Here is a 17,435-nt window from a genome sequence, read left to right on the forward strand (position 1 = left end):
TCTGGATCTAATTTAATAGGAAATATTTAAACCTAAAGCAAGTTAATTTATTTTTTTTTTTGTGGCTCAGCAATATAGTAGCTTAGAATTAAAAACAAACTCTGTATTTGAAATCAGAACCAGTAAAACAAACACCACATTTCAAGAACTTGAAAACAACAGAAAGAATGCTAGAAGACAAGTGAGAAAGGGGGATCCAGAAGGGTAAATGCAGCCTAAATTAAGCTTTAAGGAAGAAAAAGTAATGTATCTGTCCAAATTCTTTAAAATCCATGTCACAAATGACTCCACAAGAATAGCAGAATTGCCAAGAGAACGCGGATATATGCCAGTGGTAACATGAGCAGCATTGCAATTTCACATCAAGGTGACTTTTTTGAACTAGACAAGTTTCTGTGTGGGAAAAGGTGACCCACACGTTTACTACTTCTGATTCTTGCCCCAGACGGCGCTAAAGGCCACCCTGCGAAGTGGTCTAGTGGCACAGCAGCATTTTTGATGTGCCAGCGCTCTACCTGTAGCTCATTTCCTCAAGAATTCAGCAAAGTTGCCAAATTACCTTGCCTGTAACCGCTGACCACACTTTGAGTGTGTTGTCATCAGAGCCGCTCACTATCCGGTTCCCACAGAACTGCAGGCACGTGATCACGTGGTCATCGTGCCCTTTGAGCACCTGACAATGAAGAACATGAAAACGTACAGTCACAATTTAATGCAGCAGATTAGAGAGAAGCAGAAGAAACAAAATGCTCCTCTGATTCGTAAATTGCAAAATGCTAGAGTTGCTTCAGTAATAATAAGGCCCCTTAATCCCGTGTGTCAAGTCTAATTTACCGCCAGCTGGGACCAAAGAAGGTGTTTTCCTCCTTCCATGGAGTGATGCTGCATTGCTTAGCAAGCACACTACAGCTACGGTAAACCTCCTAAAAGTACCAGGAAAAATCCCTAACAAAAGTAGCCTGAATTAGTAACCGAACATTGCTCGATTCCTCTACAGTTATTCCATCTCTTTATTTTTCAGTTGAGTTACTGTTACCTTTTGTTTCAATCTTGAACAAAAAAGGATGGGCCTGTATTATTTGCTGAGTATTTGTATTTCAGTGGTCAAGGCTGACTACATCTATTTTTTCCCTTACCAGCCAAGCATTGTATTGTGTTAAATGCCAGGCAGCACCAAAGTAAAAAACTAGAAAACCATTAACTCAATTAAATACAAACAAAAGCAACAATTTAATGTGCTGCACATGTGGATTGGAATGTTGCTTTATAGAGGCAGGATTTTCAATACTTGATTTTGGAAAAATTCCGTATCTTTTATCACAATACAGCAAAACCAATCCTTATCAAAATACATAGGATGAAAAATTTTTTATTTAAGAAATCTGAGCATTTTTTCAATATGTTCATTGAAATGAAATGGCATTTGGATAATGCCAGAGGCTGTAATTTTAATAATAATTCCAAGATAACTTGATGTGGCATATCAAAGCAAGAAATACAGAACCGTTGCCAGAGATGTACATAAGTCACGGCCAAATAAACAGCAGGATACAGCCATAGGTTTTCCATAGGAATTATCTTGTTCTTAGTTTTATTATTTTGTTGTACAGTAATTAAAAAGGAGGTAAATTGCCTTAAAACCTTAAAAGGCCATGAATATGGGTCTTATTCATATTTCTAACTGCTTGTTCAATACCAGGTTCTATTAGACAGTTGCTATTTTATGTGCTGCTCAATTTAGAAGAATATATTTAAAAATAAAGCATGAATTAATCACAGAATAGTTGCAGAGTATTTTTATGTTGCAACATGGCCCAGCTCTACCTGAGATTATGTCTCAAAGAGACTGGCATATTTATAGGAATTCATAAAATGGTACAGAAATTCCTGTAGTGAAAGAATTCTGCTGTATTGAAGAATAACACTTCGATTTGCCAATATGGTGCTCAGAATATAATTTAAACCCAAGGTAAGCTAAAATACAAATTATTTGTTTCTGTAGCAATACACTGCTTTTTGTGCATGGACAGTCTGGTTTGTCCAAAGGAAAAAAACCAATGTACAAGTTGATCCTGCTTTGTTCATGGCACCGTGCACAGAGCTCAGAACCTTACCTTAGGTGATTTAAGTTCTCCTCGCCGCCAGTTGGTATCAATCCTGTGTTGTCTAATGTAGGCGCTTTTCCACGGACTGTGTATAAAGCCTGGTTTTATTACTTTCCTCCTTTTAATATGTAACGGTTCATCAATACCTAAAATGGATTTAGAAGAAAGGGTGGGGAGGGGAAGAGATGAGCTTACCCCACAAAATACACATTTCCTCCCAAACCTTTACAGCGACCCCTGACATTAAATTCAGCAGAGACGCAAGAACCTCCTGCATGGCACTCTTTGTGTGTCAGGGATACTGCCCTGCTCCTCAGCAAGTTATTCTGCATCTGTCCGTGTTGGTTCAACATAATCATTACCATAACCATGGCTGAAAATGCTCTAATTCATCATTCCTTGCTGGCAACCTACTAGCTTGGTTTTGGATCCCCCTTTCCGAGGCAATGCAGCAGGATATTGCCTTCTACAAATGAGTATTGTCCAAAAAGCTCCATAACCACTCATATGCTTATTTTGGAACAGTTCAAGAATTAAACCTTTCTGACCATGGTTCTCCAGTATGGCCACCCATCTTTATTGCCTTTAAGTTCACTGTGACTCCTTGTGTTAGTGAGCTGTTAATTACTTTCTTGATTTGAAAGGATGACTGCTTTTGTCATTGTCCTCCCCTGGCTGGAATTTAAGTATAGCTATGCCCTTTCTGAGTTGACACTTGAGCAGTACTGCTTTGTTTTAGCCCTGCTACTACAGATACAGCTTTTTTTACAATTCTCTCACCCTGTACTTTTTTCTATGCAGCTCCTCTCTCCACTGCATCTCATTACTGGCAGGAGTCTTGTCTCTTGCCAATATGTGGATTTCACTCCTCTGCCTTTAGCCTTGTCTCTGGTGTCTCTGCCTGCAAGTCTTGAATTAACGTTTCCCTCACGTTACTGAGCAGTTCAGAGGCCAACCAGGCTGCAATACTGGCCTGTTTGTCTCTGCTCTTGTGCCTGGATGTATTTAGTCTTACTCGTAAGCTCACAAATGTAGGCTCGTTCCTTTCTCAACCTTCTCTTTTTTCTTCATTCTGTCCTCTTAATGCATTTTCACTTAAGTTTTTAAGAGGAGAATCTTTAGAGGAGATTTAAGAGGTTAGAAACCCATTGCAAAAGAAAACAAATTAATTTAGGTGCCCTTACAAAAAGGCAACTAAGCTGACATTGTCATGTTTTTTGAAGCCTTTGCATTGACCTCTCACAAGTCCTTGTCTCCATACAATCTGGACATGGCCCTGTGTTTGCCTGTGTCTAAGAGTGATCACATGCATGTGCTCTGCCCCCCAGAACAAACTCCTCGTTCATACAATGCTCCTTAAAAATAAAAGCTTTGTGCACATTCTTCATGTGCACAAATACATGGCTACTTTCCTGGGAGTCTTTTTTTACCCCATTCATATTACTGCTGAACCACCTTATCTTCTTGATTTGACACGAGCAGGATAATATCTGTGTCGCTAATGGGTTGTGTGTCCCTCTCTAAGCAATCCTGTTAGCAACTTCTCTCACTACCATGTGCCACTTCTGTGTTAATTTTCCTACAAGTGACGTGAAATTACAGCAGCCCTTCTACTGACCAAACAGTTTTTCCTCCGTGTCACAAACCGCAAGACTATACTCTGTCATTTTTACATCTCAGCTCTCATTTACTTTGGTTGTATAATAACCCTTAAAAAGCAAACCCAATTGTTTTCTAAAAACGTACAACTGGTATAAATAGGGCATTCAAACTTAAACTCTAGTTTCATTTCTAGCACTCCATGGATTATTTCTGCTTCCTACTTTAACAGAGATACAAACCATGTAGCTAAAAGCATAACTAGCACTAAATCTAAAGTCACACGAACTGCCTTCGCAAAACTTTATTATGTAAATTAACTGCACTTTTTATGATAGCAACACTTGGACCATTCTATCCATCTTTTTGCTCAGCCTTACCCTCCTCTTTGCATTTCTCTCTCCAGAGAAGATTATCTTCAGCCAGAATTCTCCAGTAACGACATGTCTGGGCTGCCTGCAGAAGGTCCCTGGGTTCCAGGAATGACAGCACATACAGTGCCAGCTGTAAAAAATAAGAAGAAAATGTATTTTCTGCACTGCCTTTGAAAAGAAAAGTGAAGTAACTCCACATATTATCACACATCAGGGGCTGAAATACAGAAAATTGAAACACTAAATTATTAAACAATCTCAGAAACTTAACAGACTCCAGTTTATTCCTGTGGGCATGTGGGAATGTAACAATCATCTTAAGTAACTAAACCCATACAGACCACATCACAAAATGATTCTTGTATTTGCAAGAAAGTGGATGGCAGCTGAAATCATTATTATGCTTTTTTAAAAAACATAATCCATGTTACTGTGAATCATTAGCAGAATTATTACTGAAGTAATTATGGCTATGTTATTTCAGCTAACAAGTACACCAGAAGTTATTCTGAGAGTTGAACTACAAAGTACAGCACTCACTGTGTGAGCAAACAGGGATGTATGTTGTGATGAATAACATCACTCAGAAAGCCCAAATGCAGGACAAGTAAATGTTATATGCAGCTGAGCTCAAAAACCCTCTGCAGTGGTAGGAAATGCAGTGTACGTATCACTCATTTTCTGATGAGAACACAAACATATTCTTAGGTGGTGTTACAAAGGATTTTATGGACTGGGATGCAGAAGGATCTAAGTATGTAACTTTAGTACAATATGGTACCAAAATCACATGGGAAATCCCAATGAAAATAAACAGAAGATGAGCTTTTCCACATGAAATTAAAGGTTATTGGGAGAATTCAGACCTTGGCTGACTGAACTAAGCCTTATTGTGAACACCATAACCCCCCCAAAATCTCTACATATATCTTCAGATGTACTGAAGTCTTAAACAGGGGCAGAGGCATCTAAAAAACAATCCAAGACACTAGGACAGCTATCATTAAGGGTATGATGACTGAGTACAGCTTTTCTACTTGACAGCAACAATGCATCTCCCTAGTAATGGAAAATAAGTGTAAGATGCAGTAAAGTCCCTTTCACAGGTAAAAACTCTACAAAAAGAAAAATATTGACAAATAGTGATGCAGAGAACTACTTACATGCTGAAACAGTGGGGTCTTTGTCAGTAACTAATAGGATGCAGAAGCTGTCAAGGAAATCAGATCATCCACTTTTAGTTCTGCTTGCCATATCTTTTTGTGTTTAGGGTTTTGAATTTAATTTTCAGCTGAAGTTATGATATATATAAATAGAGTCTGCCCTTCAAAGCAGCACAGACTGAAATTTAGTAAGGAAGTCATAACTGTAGGCTATTGACCTCAGCAGATTTTTGACCTTACTTTGTGAGAAACATTTACTTTCAGTAATCTAGACCAGCCAGCAACTGAGCAGGAAATAAAAATTCAGTATGTCAGAACTGCATTTTGGTTGCACACACACCTTGTTTGCAAGTCATCACCTGCAGCTCAGAGGCAGCATGTACCACTCCACATTTGAGGGATCTGTGTCTTAAATTATGCATTAGATCCCACAGGCATCCAAGGCCATAAACCTGAAGAATCTTCCTCTGTCCCTACTCAGGGAATCGGCATTTAGGATCTGGTGTAAGGCTCTCTATTACAGGAACAACAACTGTATCTCTCCTTTTGGACTTTCTGTTTTAATTCCTGGCATGTAAAATTATTGAAGAAGTGTTGTTTCCTCACACACATCACATAGTTTCGCATGTAGCAAGACTCAAACATGACACAGACCCTTTCCATTTTTTGCTGGATGTTCCTCAACTGACAGCAGAGTTTGTTTAAATATCACTCTACAGATACAGACACTTGCTAAGATGGTGTTAATTAAACCCATGAGCCAACCGATTCTAAACCAGGTTACATATGGGTAACATTTATTTTAGACTATATTTATCTAAATAGTCATCAAGGGTCAACACAGCCCACAGCTGACTTTAAGATTAGTAGTGCGTAAAAGATGACGTCCCTTTGTCTCAGCTCATGGATATAGTTGTAAGAAAACTTCAGGTAGCAAGGATCTGACCTCTGACTGAACTGGATTTAGGACTACTCTCTGCTCTTGTGTTAACACCCAACAGTAAGCAGTCTCTTGCCATTTTCTTCACTCACACACATGGAACCAACAAAATTTCTATGGCTGATTTCAGCAACACTCCTCATCTGTTGGTTTCTAGACCTCATTTTCACAAATATGTAACCTGAATAATTCTAAAGTCTCGGCAAGAAAACAGGAGTATTTATTTCAGATTAATTGTTTGACCGCATTTTTCTTAGGAGGAAAGTAAACATTTTCTTGGTTATTTGGCTATTATGTTACTGTCTTTGCATTGAAGAAAACGGTTTTGAAGCAAAGCCCTCCCATCCACATCATCTTCTTGTTCTGGTTCAGTCATAAAATCACTGCATTGCATCCAACAGCACTGGAGATAACTACAGATGTTAACGCGGAGCGACAACTCAAGGGAGCGTGTTCTCTTCGGTAGGGAAGCCTGCTCACAGAATTACTGACCCTAACAACTTGTTCGTGCCCCCACAGCTCAGTGTGTCACCCCCCACTGCAGCCAGCATTAAACAGCTGAGGACAGCACCGCTTAGGAGATCTGGGTGAAGGAAAAGGAGAGGAGATGGTGGAGTCAGCTCGACAGTTTTTTAACCCAGTTAATTCTGGTGACAGTGACTCGGGGTTAGGAAGCAAAAATTATTTAAGCCAACTTCACTGGTGAAGTCAGCCTGTCATGAAGCACTTACAATATTCTGGTTTCAAGAGGCAAGAAACCTACTAAAAATAAACAAATTAACATGAGTAGTTTACAATGGAGTTAAGAAACCTGAGTGAGAAAGAAAATTTTACTGCTATATAGTGTATCTTTTCTGTGAAGAAATTGTGAAAGCTGATGATCTTTAGTTACAGTGTAACTAGACCACTGGTTGTATTTGAATTAGTACTGCCACAAAATCATGCAAAGAGAACTGATCTGTGAGTTCCTGTTATCAATAGAAGTTGCAAAGTATCTTATGTCTCCCCAAAATACAAAGTCTTTCTGTCTTTCTTGGTCTCTGAACTAAGGCTGCTTTGGGTAGCTTCTTAGAAACATGGCAACCACGCAGAGGTCCTACTGAACTCTTCTCCTGCCCCAGTGTCCTTTCCATTCCCAAAGAAGGCTGCTGCAGAAAGTGCTTCTGTAAATACTAATCTCATGTCCTGTGTACTAAGTTAATACTCATTGCATAAATTGATTCCAACCCTTACAAATGCCAGCCAGCAAGGGAAAGCTGTGACACTTCCTGACATGTGAAGATATGACAGTATATAAACAGAAAGAAGGGTCTTGTACATCTAAGTATTCAAAAATCGGATATACACCAGAAAAGAATGTCAAGAAACAGAGATATGAAACAGTCTTCAGCTAATAAGACCATGTTAACACAGCAACCAAATATTAGCACCCAAATATCTTAAAAGAACTTGTTTTGTACAGTGTTAGTACCTAAGACTTACAAACACTTAAGCACTCATGAAAATTTTCATATAGAAAACCCAACATATGGTAGATCTGGCAAAAGAAAATAAGACTTCCTCCCCCCTCCAAATAACAAACATTTCGAAGTCCCTAAAATCAATCAAGGTCAGAAGTATCATTTCTAAATTAACTAAAATACATTTATTTAATAACTGCAAATAACTGGGTTTACACTCTTTCATATCCACCCTCATGTTCTAGTTGTGAGGACATCACGAATTACTGTTCTGTGGACAGCATTTAGTTACACACACTGAAATCTAAATCTTACTTTCTCTTTAACCTGATACAACATGATCTGATTTGCAGTAAAGGATTTACTGTAACATGTCTGCCTAATTACGGCTTGGCTTTATCCTTAGCAAGAAGTGCTTTTCTGGTTTTACTTTTGGTTTATTTGGTAGAGATATTACAGCTCCACTTGCTTAAAATAAATTCAAAGATAACATTACCAAAACTCCCACCACTAAAAGGATTAAAAAATAATGCTTACACTTACAGAATAATGTGCAGAGAAGTCTTACATCCAGAGGAAATTTTTGTGTGTGTTGCCCTAACAGAATTAGTTCTCAAAAAAAAAAAAAGCTAAATTGGCCCAATTAAGATGCAGAGATATTTTTAAAGCTACTGGGATTTCGCTTAAAGGGGTCATCTGTATTTCCACGTATCTGAATGATTATCAAGAGACAGAGGTACGGTAACCTGAAATTACATTAGCCATGTTATGGCAGCGTACCAAATTGTGACCCTCTAACATCACTTTACATCACTACGCTGGCAAAATTAAGTTTTTAAAGATGGCAGCCAGTGCGCTGCATAATCCAGTATGAACCTTTTTTTCTCACCTCTTTTGGGAGCAAGGAAATGAAGTCTCTTTGAAACTGGGGCTCTATCACTTGCATCATGTGTTTTACTTGTGTTGGTTCACAACTATCAATGAGTTCATCTAAAGCAAGTAACTTCTCTGGTCCACTCCAGCTCTGCAAGGAAAGAAGAAGAAAGAAACAGTAAGCTTAGTTCAACACACTAGTTTGGTTTACATCAGTAAGTGCCATTGCTTTGCCAATAAGGCAAATTAAGTTTGCTCATCGACCTATATACAAGCATATAAAAAGCCAAGAGATAAATGCTCATGCTAATGACACAAAAATGAGGAGTTAATCAACACAAAATATTCAAAATTACTACACTGATTCATAAGCTAAGAAAGGATTTGTTATATGCACACATACAGATTGGCAATTAAATAGATAATAATATTTAGTAATAATAATTAAATTAATTAAGCTTCTTTTGAAGTTGATGAAATCTACACACACGTTACAGAGAACGACGGGGTTGCAACAGAATGCGTTCCCTCTCTGCCTTTCTCCATTGTGCATTCAACTGAGATGGTAACTTCTAACCTTCATGTTTCATGTGGTAGACCCAAATCTTGAAATGAGAGGAAAGGAAAATAAAAAACTTTCTCTAAAAGTACATTTGCTTACTGCCTGCTTATTATTACAGTGTGTCCCTAAGCGACAATGTTGTAATTTCAGAATCCTGGCTATAAACCAACACATACTTTATAAGTATCAATTTACACTTGAATAAACAGGGAATTTTGATTGGTAATTTTCTTACTTCACATTTTTACTAATGGGCACCATAAAGTTTGAAGATTTTAATAAAGCACTCGATTGAGAGCATAGCAGATTAGGAGCATCATTTGTAGAAAAAAAATTAATAACTTAAAATATACTGCGCATCTGAAAAACATGTCTTAAACTCATCTGTGCTCATCAAAGAGTTTTGATTTGCTATGTGAAAACAATTTAAAGAAAATATAATTTCTACAGGAAAAAACAACAACTACTGCTAACTAATTTAGCAACAGAATTAGAGCACGAATAAAGCCTTAGAGAGAAAATGAGACATCACAGTTTTTGAGAGCAGATTCACATTCATAATCTCGAATGTCTTCTAGAGTGACACTTACAAGTAAATTAGCACATACAAATGATATTACAGTTACGGTAAGAGGCTAACTGAAATTAAAAAAAAAAAAAGGCAAGATACCTTACAATTAAGATTTCTGTATTAATCTGCCATGTATCTCAGGACCATTATTACTCATGCTCTAAATTTCTGTTCTCTGGATTTGACTCTGACAATTCACTCCGGTCTCCGCAATACTACAATGTTTGTATACTGTGCAGTTTCTGCAGAACAATGAGGCAAGTGAAGAGGAAGGTGGAATTTCTGAAAGCGAATGCAAAGCAGATAAATACCCAGCTTTACTCGATGTAGAAAGATCATCATGTTGCATCATTTCTCCCTAATTAAAATGTCAAAATACTTGAAATGTCAATAAAAGCATCATTTATCCAAACGATGACCCAGGGAACTTTCAGGTGACCCCATTCCATCAGGAAGAGCAGCCCATGTGCAGCAGCTCATTCACCCCAGTTCCACGCTCTCACTCTACAGCAAACACATGGCTGATCATAGAATCATAGAATCATAGAATCAGACGGGTTGGAAAGGACCTCTGAGATCATCAAGTCCAACCCTTGATCCACTACCACCACAGTTGCTAGACCATGGCACTAAGTGCCACGTCCAGCCTCATCTTAAAAACCTCCAGGGACGGAGAATCCACCACTTCCCTGGGCAGCCCATTCCAATGGCTGATCACCCTCTCTGTAAAGAATTTCTTTCTAATATCTAACCTAAACCTCCCCTGGTGCAGCTTAAGGCCATGCCCTCTTGTCCTACTGCTGATTGCCTGGGACAGTCTATCCTACTGGAAGAGGGGAAGAAAGTTCCTGACCTGAGCCTTTCCATGCACTATTGGCAATTGGTAAAACAGACTAAACTGGGAAAAAAAATATTCCCCATTCACCTGTGTGTATGTAGAGTGTCACCACGGGAGATGAGGATTTCTGTGTCTCATATCCAATACCTCAGAATATTAAAAAGAAACAGGAATGTCTCAGCTGAAGCTGCAGCAGTGCTGTTGTAAACAGCTTTTATTATAAATTTCTTTCAGTAGAAACAGTTGCATCACATAGCAGTTCTCCATAAATCATGCACTGAAGAACTGTTTATCTCACCAACTTTCCAACTGCTGTTTGTTTCATCAACCCAGAGCTTAGCTGGTGTTAGGTACAAACGTTTGCAGTCTTTAATCTCATCTGTCAGCTGTGTTTGAATTTAGGAGAATTAAAAAGAGGGAAAGTAATACCTGTGTTACTTCCTTATAATCTAAATTTCCAAGGGCAGTCTACTTTTAATTTATAAGCAGCTACGTTTACTAAATTAGAACAACTCCACCTGAGGAGCATTGTTTGCTGCTGTGGCAAATGCTGCTGGCAGTTACCAACAGGTTATTGATTAATAATGTCACTGTACACTATCTTAATCTGTAACTCTCTTACACTTATTTGATTTTTAAAACATAATACAGATCTGAAGAGAAAAGGGACAAGATTCAAGAATGGGAAAGAGATGCTAACGACTAAAAGCAGCACTCTCTCTTATCTGTCTATTCATCATTAGGGGATGGGTACAGGCAGCTTCTTAAGGCTTTTTTAAAGCAATCAGCTGCTACAAAATATTGTCTCTAGGACGCTGTCTCCTTAGCCTTTCACTTGAGCAAACAAAACCTCCAGTTACAGCTGGTAAAGGGTCTCTGAAGGAAGTGTCTGACATGAAAAATTGGGATGAAGCCTTGCCAGGTGAACACAACTGTTTGCGTTAACAAAGGCAAGACTAGTAAACTCTGTTTCTGCGCCCTGTAGTTTAATCCATTTGCAAAAACATTGCATGTAGTTCATTAGGTGGAGAGTGTAAGGAGTAAGTTTGTGTCTTTGATAAGAAACAACAATGTTGCAGAAGAGAAAGAAAAAGTAAATGCTGCCAAGTAGCTTGCAAAGTTTCAAATGCTGTAGATGACTGAAGACTTCTGAGCCACGTGGTGTAGTGTCCAGATGCCTTGGATTTCTACCTGGTGATTCCCTTTCAAATTGAAGATCCTTATAAAGAATATACTTTATCTTTAAAAAGCTTTTGCTTAATTGGCTTTTCTTATCTTCTTAACTTGAATTTAATTTTAATGTAAAATTAAAATAAAGCTTTTATTATGGGCAGGGGTCTCCCTAGAATAGGTTAACTCCAGGATTCATTCACATAACCATTGGGAAGCCAGCAAGGCCTACTGATACTGTCCTTTGAGTGACTTCAGATTCCTAAACAAACATACCTCCTCTTTCTTCCTATTTCTTCAGAAAGGTGTTGATTTGTCAGCCAAGGCCTTTTGGCTGGTTCATACCATTTCCTCACTCAGTATTACAGCTGATGCAACCATGGCACTACCTACCTGAAAACTATCCCTTCTTTCCCTACTTTGTTATTGTGTGTAAATGTCTTCCCTTTCTTATAATTAATATAAACAACATCTTTGCTATTCTACAACTTCCATCTCATCTGTCCTGTCTGACCTGCCACCTTTCTTTTTATCATCATCTGTTTCTGCACCTCTACTTTTCCATGGCCTATGCTTTTCTATTGCTCAGACCTCATCTGCTGCCTTCAATTTGTACAATTACAGTTTGTAGCAATCCTTTTGCTGTAATGGTTACACTAAGGACAATCTATTTTAAAGGGTTTAAATTCACGGTGCTGTTCTCCATTACTAAGTTCTGTTAACAGAGGTCTGTCATGATGAAGACTTGCAGGAAGGGCTCTTCTTGGAGCCTGCTTCTGTTCAACTCTTGGATCAGTTATCGAGAACCCTGCCATCCCCCACCTCAAAGGTATCTCAGTCTGGATAAAAATAGCACATAAGCACTGAAAGAAACACCATCTACATTAGCAAGCAGTTTGTCACACCAGCAGGGATTCAGGAGCAGCTGGTGCTAAAGCCTCCACATTAACCCATATCAGAGTCCCAATCCCCAGTCTGGTCCCCTGGGCTGAACATTTGTGGTACATGTGATGGACCCTGTCTAGAGGAGCTGTAACAGGTTCAGACTCTACATCCCTGCTAAGGGTTTGATAACATAGGAGTTTCTTCTGAAATCAGTTGAGTTCATAGGTAACAAAACTGCCATGAGAGTCAAATCAATAAAAAATAAGCCAGGATGGTCAGGAGACCTGCTGTAAGTCTGCACTATACCTCTGAAACAAACTGATAACAGTGCTACAGCCAAGAAGGGACTGTAGTTGTAGTGTAGATCTCTCCCAGTCGGTGTATAGGAAAGAAACACCAAACCCTTGACCTAGTCCCACCACAAGACACAGAGCAGAAAATGCTGCAATGCTGGTTATGATACAATCTTTACCACCTGCTTCACATAAGAGGTGGACTATGCAGTTGTACATTTTTTCATTCCCAAGCGTCTTTGGAAGAATAAGAAATGGAGAATGGTAAGTAATTTGAATTTAGGTGGCTCAGCCAACTATTTGTGTAAAAAAATGGAACAGGGCTCTTGGCAGCCAAAAATGGCAAAAGCATTTTGGACATTATCTAAACTGCTGTGAAAAAAACCACTTCCAATTTTAGGTAAAATAATTGCACACACTTGTTATTCAAAGTGATTGCCTATATTAGTGTGTATGGAACAACTTTTCAACATCAATATTCCATGAAAATGCAATTTTTTTACACATTACTTAAACAAAACACCCAAAGTATGTGAAGTAGGAAGAATGATGAAAGAGAGAGCTTAGTAATTTTTTAAGCAATGCCATTTCTGACTGAACTTAGCATCCAATTGATATTTTTCCTTATGGCAAGCAATTTGGTAACTTAAAAATAAAACTTCTTTGTAAAGATACACTTGGGCATTGAGTTTTAAAAAACTCCTATAGTGGATTTTAAAAAGACCTGAAGCCAAGAGCCACGGCAAACCAGAAAGAATAAATGGGCCTTTAAGAAAGTAAATGGTTTGGATTTATTAAAATGCTTTTCTTCATCAAAATCAATATACAGTTTTATTTTTAAAGGGCAAGTGCAACTACACAATTGTTTCTCCCTTCTGCATTATTTTGTTACTTTCAAAATAAAAGGCTTAGATCAACTATAAAACATAACAGCAGGAAGAACATATAAAAAATGAATTAAAAAGAAATTATAGGTCATCTTAAGTTTTCTTAATATTTGCAGAGTGGTCTTGTTTTATCTGAAAAGATAACATAGGAGAAGAACTGAAGGCTAACTACAGGTGAGAGTCCTCAAAATAACTGATAATCACTGGTCACTGACAGCTGCTAAGCCAAAGAACAGTTCTACCTTGAAACAGTACATATGTCCACCTAACATGCCCCTGGAAATTTAGCTTTCAAATTAATTGGAAATAATATTTTGATATAAAATATGAGTGCTATTAAGTAAGCCTAGCCAGTATACAGTACATGAAGAAAGCTCTCTCATTCCTGTTTCTCTACAGGAAAAACTTTGTACTGCAAGGATGATGCTGCATGTGCTATTTAATCCTGCCCTTTGGGCAGAGCTAGCTCCCCTATGAATGTGCTTTTATCATTTGGCTATTTAAGACTCGCCCCTTTCATGAAACTCATGTGAAAAATAAGCACATAGAAAATGAGGAGGCAAGCAGATGTAACACTGAGATAGAGCTATGTGACTTAGAAAGCTTTTGATTCTAAAATAAGGGACTCCCTTTTGTGAATACAATAAAAACTATCAGTGACAAGATGTGATCAGTAAGTGCTTCTCAATGATCTCCAGTTAGGAGAGACCCCCCTCCCCGTCGCTCTTTCAATAGTATAAATCAGTATTTAGGCATTTAGTATTGCAACTAAGTATTTTGAAAAGTTGAAGTATCTAATTATACACTTAGTTAAGCATGTTTTCTACATTACAAACTGTATGTTTGCCTACATAGACAAAATTTTCACAGGCTTACAGACTACTTTTCCTTATCCTCATGAAACAGTCAATAGCATTTGCTTTTACAGTCTGCATCACTGTCTCAAACATTCCAGCCTTTCATAATCTTTTTTTTAAAAATATGTAACTATCGATAACTATCAATCTTATGTGAAAATACATGTTGTACATTGTTGATAACAAAATAGCTTTTGTGAGCACCAGCGTTTTAACATTACAAGACGTTAAATACAATGTAGTATTACATTACCATATATACAAAGTACCATTCAAATATGATTCTTAGGGGTTAAAAAGACATATTTCTATGAACAGTCTCAAAAAAGATACACCATAGTAATTAAATGTGAATATTTTTAAGAAACTGAATGATGTGTACAAGAACCTTAATTTCAAACTTCCACTGGTTTAAGCAGATCATAAATGCGTAAAAATAAAGAGGAAAGAGGTTCTACATTATTATTTTAATGTTCAGAACTGACAGTGATTGAGATCAATGGTATTATGTGGCAGCATGAATCAAGCCAAAAGCAGGTTTCTGCCTGCAAAATTGTATGCTAGCTACTGTCTATTACTCTTCTATTTTTGCCTGTTACAGTAATTGAAACAATGCCTGTATTTGTTACTTACTCCTTTTGAAAATGTTTTTAGAAGTAACAGTTTTTTAATCAAGATCGGAAGATATAATATTTCCATTTTTCAAATCAATGACTAGGACTCATGCCTGCTTCTTAAAAATACAGAGCAAAATGTACAGTAGAGATCTCCATGATACAGTTGAGGAACAGGAGCAGAGGCCTGCCCCAAATTGTGTTTGTATTAACACACACAGAATTGGCTTAGGTGCTCCCAGACTAGTGTCCAGGCAGATTTCAGTTTTGACCTGAGCAAGTGTCCATAGCACTGTGGGGTTAAGGTTTTTTTAGGTGCTATTGAAGGTGGTTGAAAAGATACAAAAAACCTTTTCCCTCCCTCCCTTTGACTATGTGTGCATGTACTGGCTGACATGTTCAGTACACAAAGATCAGTAAAAATACACACTGAGTTTCCTTTTAATCTATTTTTGATAAACTTTTCTTTCTATTCTTAGAAGACACCAGACTTATGACAAATCTAGTGCTATACCTGCACTGAAGCAAAGCATGCACTAAAGCTTACTAGTCTCGAGTGAAAATGTCTCAAGTTAGCTTGAGGCCATGAACGTAGCCATTACATGTTGACAGACTTGGCAGAAAATATGAAAGCACTAAACAGGAAGGGTTATTTTATTAAGAAACCAGCGAAAGCCGTTATTTTTTATCAGTCTCTACAGTAACTTGCTGAAACAGGGACCAACAATTCCTTAAAGTTGATGCCCATTTGTTTCTGCAACAGAACACAAAATCAATGGCAGAGGCATTCTGGATGTATAAGGAGGACTGGCTCTGCCGAAGCAATCTCCTACTTGAACCATGGGGGTTAGCTGCTTCAGATGTTCCTTTCTCTAAGCACTGGTTACCTGAAACATTTTCAGCCATTCCTGAAGGCCTGATGGTGGCTGCACAGATGTAATGCGGCGACGTTGCTGTCCCTGGCCATTGGCTGCCCTCAGGTCCCCAAAAGTAGTAGGTGTGGCGGAACATGGCACCAGCCCCGTAGTACTACGATACAAACAAAAAGTGACAGTCATACATCACACATTAAGGAAAATTCAGAAGTCTATTGCAGAACAAAAAAAATCTAGTACATAATTTGCAACTATTAATTAAACTCTTTAGCTTCATGCAAAAGCATCAATATGAAAAATTGTGCTGCTGGTCACTCGAGAGGTCAATCCCTCACTTGGATAAATCTGCTTGCTTCTATCACTGCAGTGTTAACCCTCCAGCTTGGGCAGAAATGGGGATCACCTTTCAGGGCTGAAAAATTACCACTCTGTTAATTGGCCAGCAGGTTGCCTACAAAAATTCAGGTTTATATATTTCTTCCCTTGCCAGGGTACTTCTTTTCCTTCTGGGCTCCACTGGTGCCTTCTGACTGGGGCTGTAGGAAGCCAGAGCTCAGAGTCTCACCTATATGTGAAATGTACTAGTGCTGCTTTATCCTCAAACAGAAAGAAAAAAAAAGTATATATTTTTAGCTCTTAATATATTTTGTTGACAAAGATCTAATAATATCAAGCAGTTCTAGTGGCTTAGTGATCTAGAACTGGGCTTTGAAATACTGTATACAGTCTTTTAAAGTTTGCGTGTTGATAGAATGACAGAGGAATTAAAGGGGTGGGGGGTGAGGTGAAAAGGGAAAAGAAGCCAAAGGTGCTCTCTGAATTAGTGTGATTTTTTCACTCTGACATGTTAAAAACCAGCTCATTCATATGGGATGGAGCTTTTAAAAGAGCTGGGATTAAGCTGCTATTGTGGGAGTCTAAAGAAATACAGCTGACTGTGTTTTCTGGTTTGGGGTTTTTTGGGTGGTTGAGGTTTTTTTGTGGGTTTTTGGTTGGTTTTTTTTTTTTTTACATAATGTAAAGTACTTCATTCACAGAATACCAAAGTTGTATTCCCTAGCAGGAAATACAGAATGCTGGTAGTATTTGCATAAGCATGAAAATTTTAAATACAGTGTAAGACTCCAAAAAACCCTTTGCTTTTGTGTAGGATAAATCCAGCTTTTTTGTAGGTATGAGCTTATAGGTTTTACTGTTTTTTCAGTGGCTACAGGATAGCTTTAAAAGATGCAAGGCAAGTTCATTTTAATATTTACCTCATTATGCTCTACAAATATTTCACTCTACTCTTCCTTATTCTGAAGGACAATCATAGCATGTCCTAACATTTACCCAAACTGGTCAAGAAAAGTAAAGATCGGTTTGAGCA

At 38.0% G+C, this 17,435-nt stretch overlaps 1 protein-coding gene across 4 annotated transcripts in view; it reads right to left on the reverse strand.

Annotated features, from left to right (window-relative positions):
• FBXW7 (F-box and WD repeat domain containing 7) overlaps nt 1-17,435 on the reverse strand; it is a 179,241-nt gene that overhangs the window by 11,413 nt on the left and 150,393 nt on the right. For 3 of the 4 annotated variants that reach the window (XM_064652236.1, XM_064652239.1, XM_064652237.1), the window contains 5 exons: nt 16,079-16,220; nt 8,531-8,665; nt 4,085-4,208; nt 2,115-2,251; nt 560-673 (listed from right to left, as the gene is read on the reverse strand). In XM_064652236.1, the coding sequence (XP_064508306.1) occupies nt 560-673; nt 2,115-2,251; nt 4,085-4,208; nt 8,531-8,665; nt 16,079-16,220 (652 nt within the window). Of the gene's footprint in view, nt 1-559; nt 674-2,114; nt 2,252-4,084; nt 4,209-8,530; nt 8,666-9,757; nt 9,930-16,078; nt 16,221-17,435 lie in introns of those variants that run through there. The other variant, XM_064652240.1, reaches the window with a different exon arrangement.

Source organism: Pseudopipra pipra, chromosome 4 (assembly GCF_036250125.1).
Source record: "Pseudopipra pipra isolate bDixPip1 chromosome 4, bDixPip1.hap1, whole genome shotgun sequence".
In the NCBI taxonomy this organism is placed as follows: domain Eukaryota; kingdom Metazoa; phylum Chordata; class Aves; order Passeriformes; family Pipridae; genus Pseudopipra; species Pseudopipra pipra.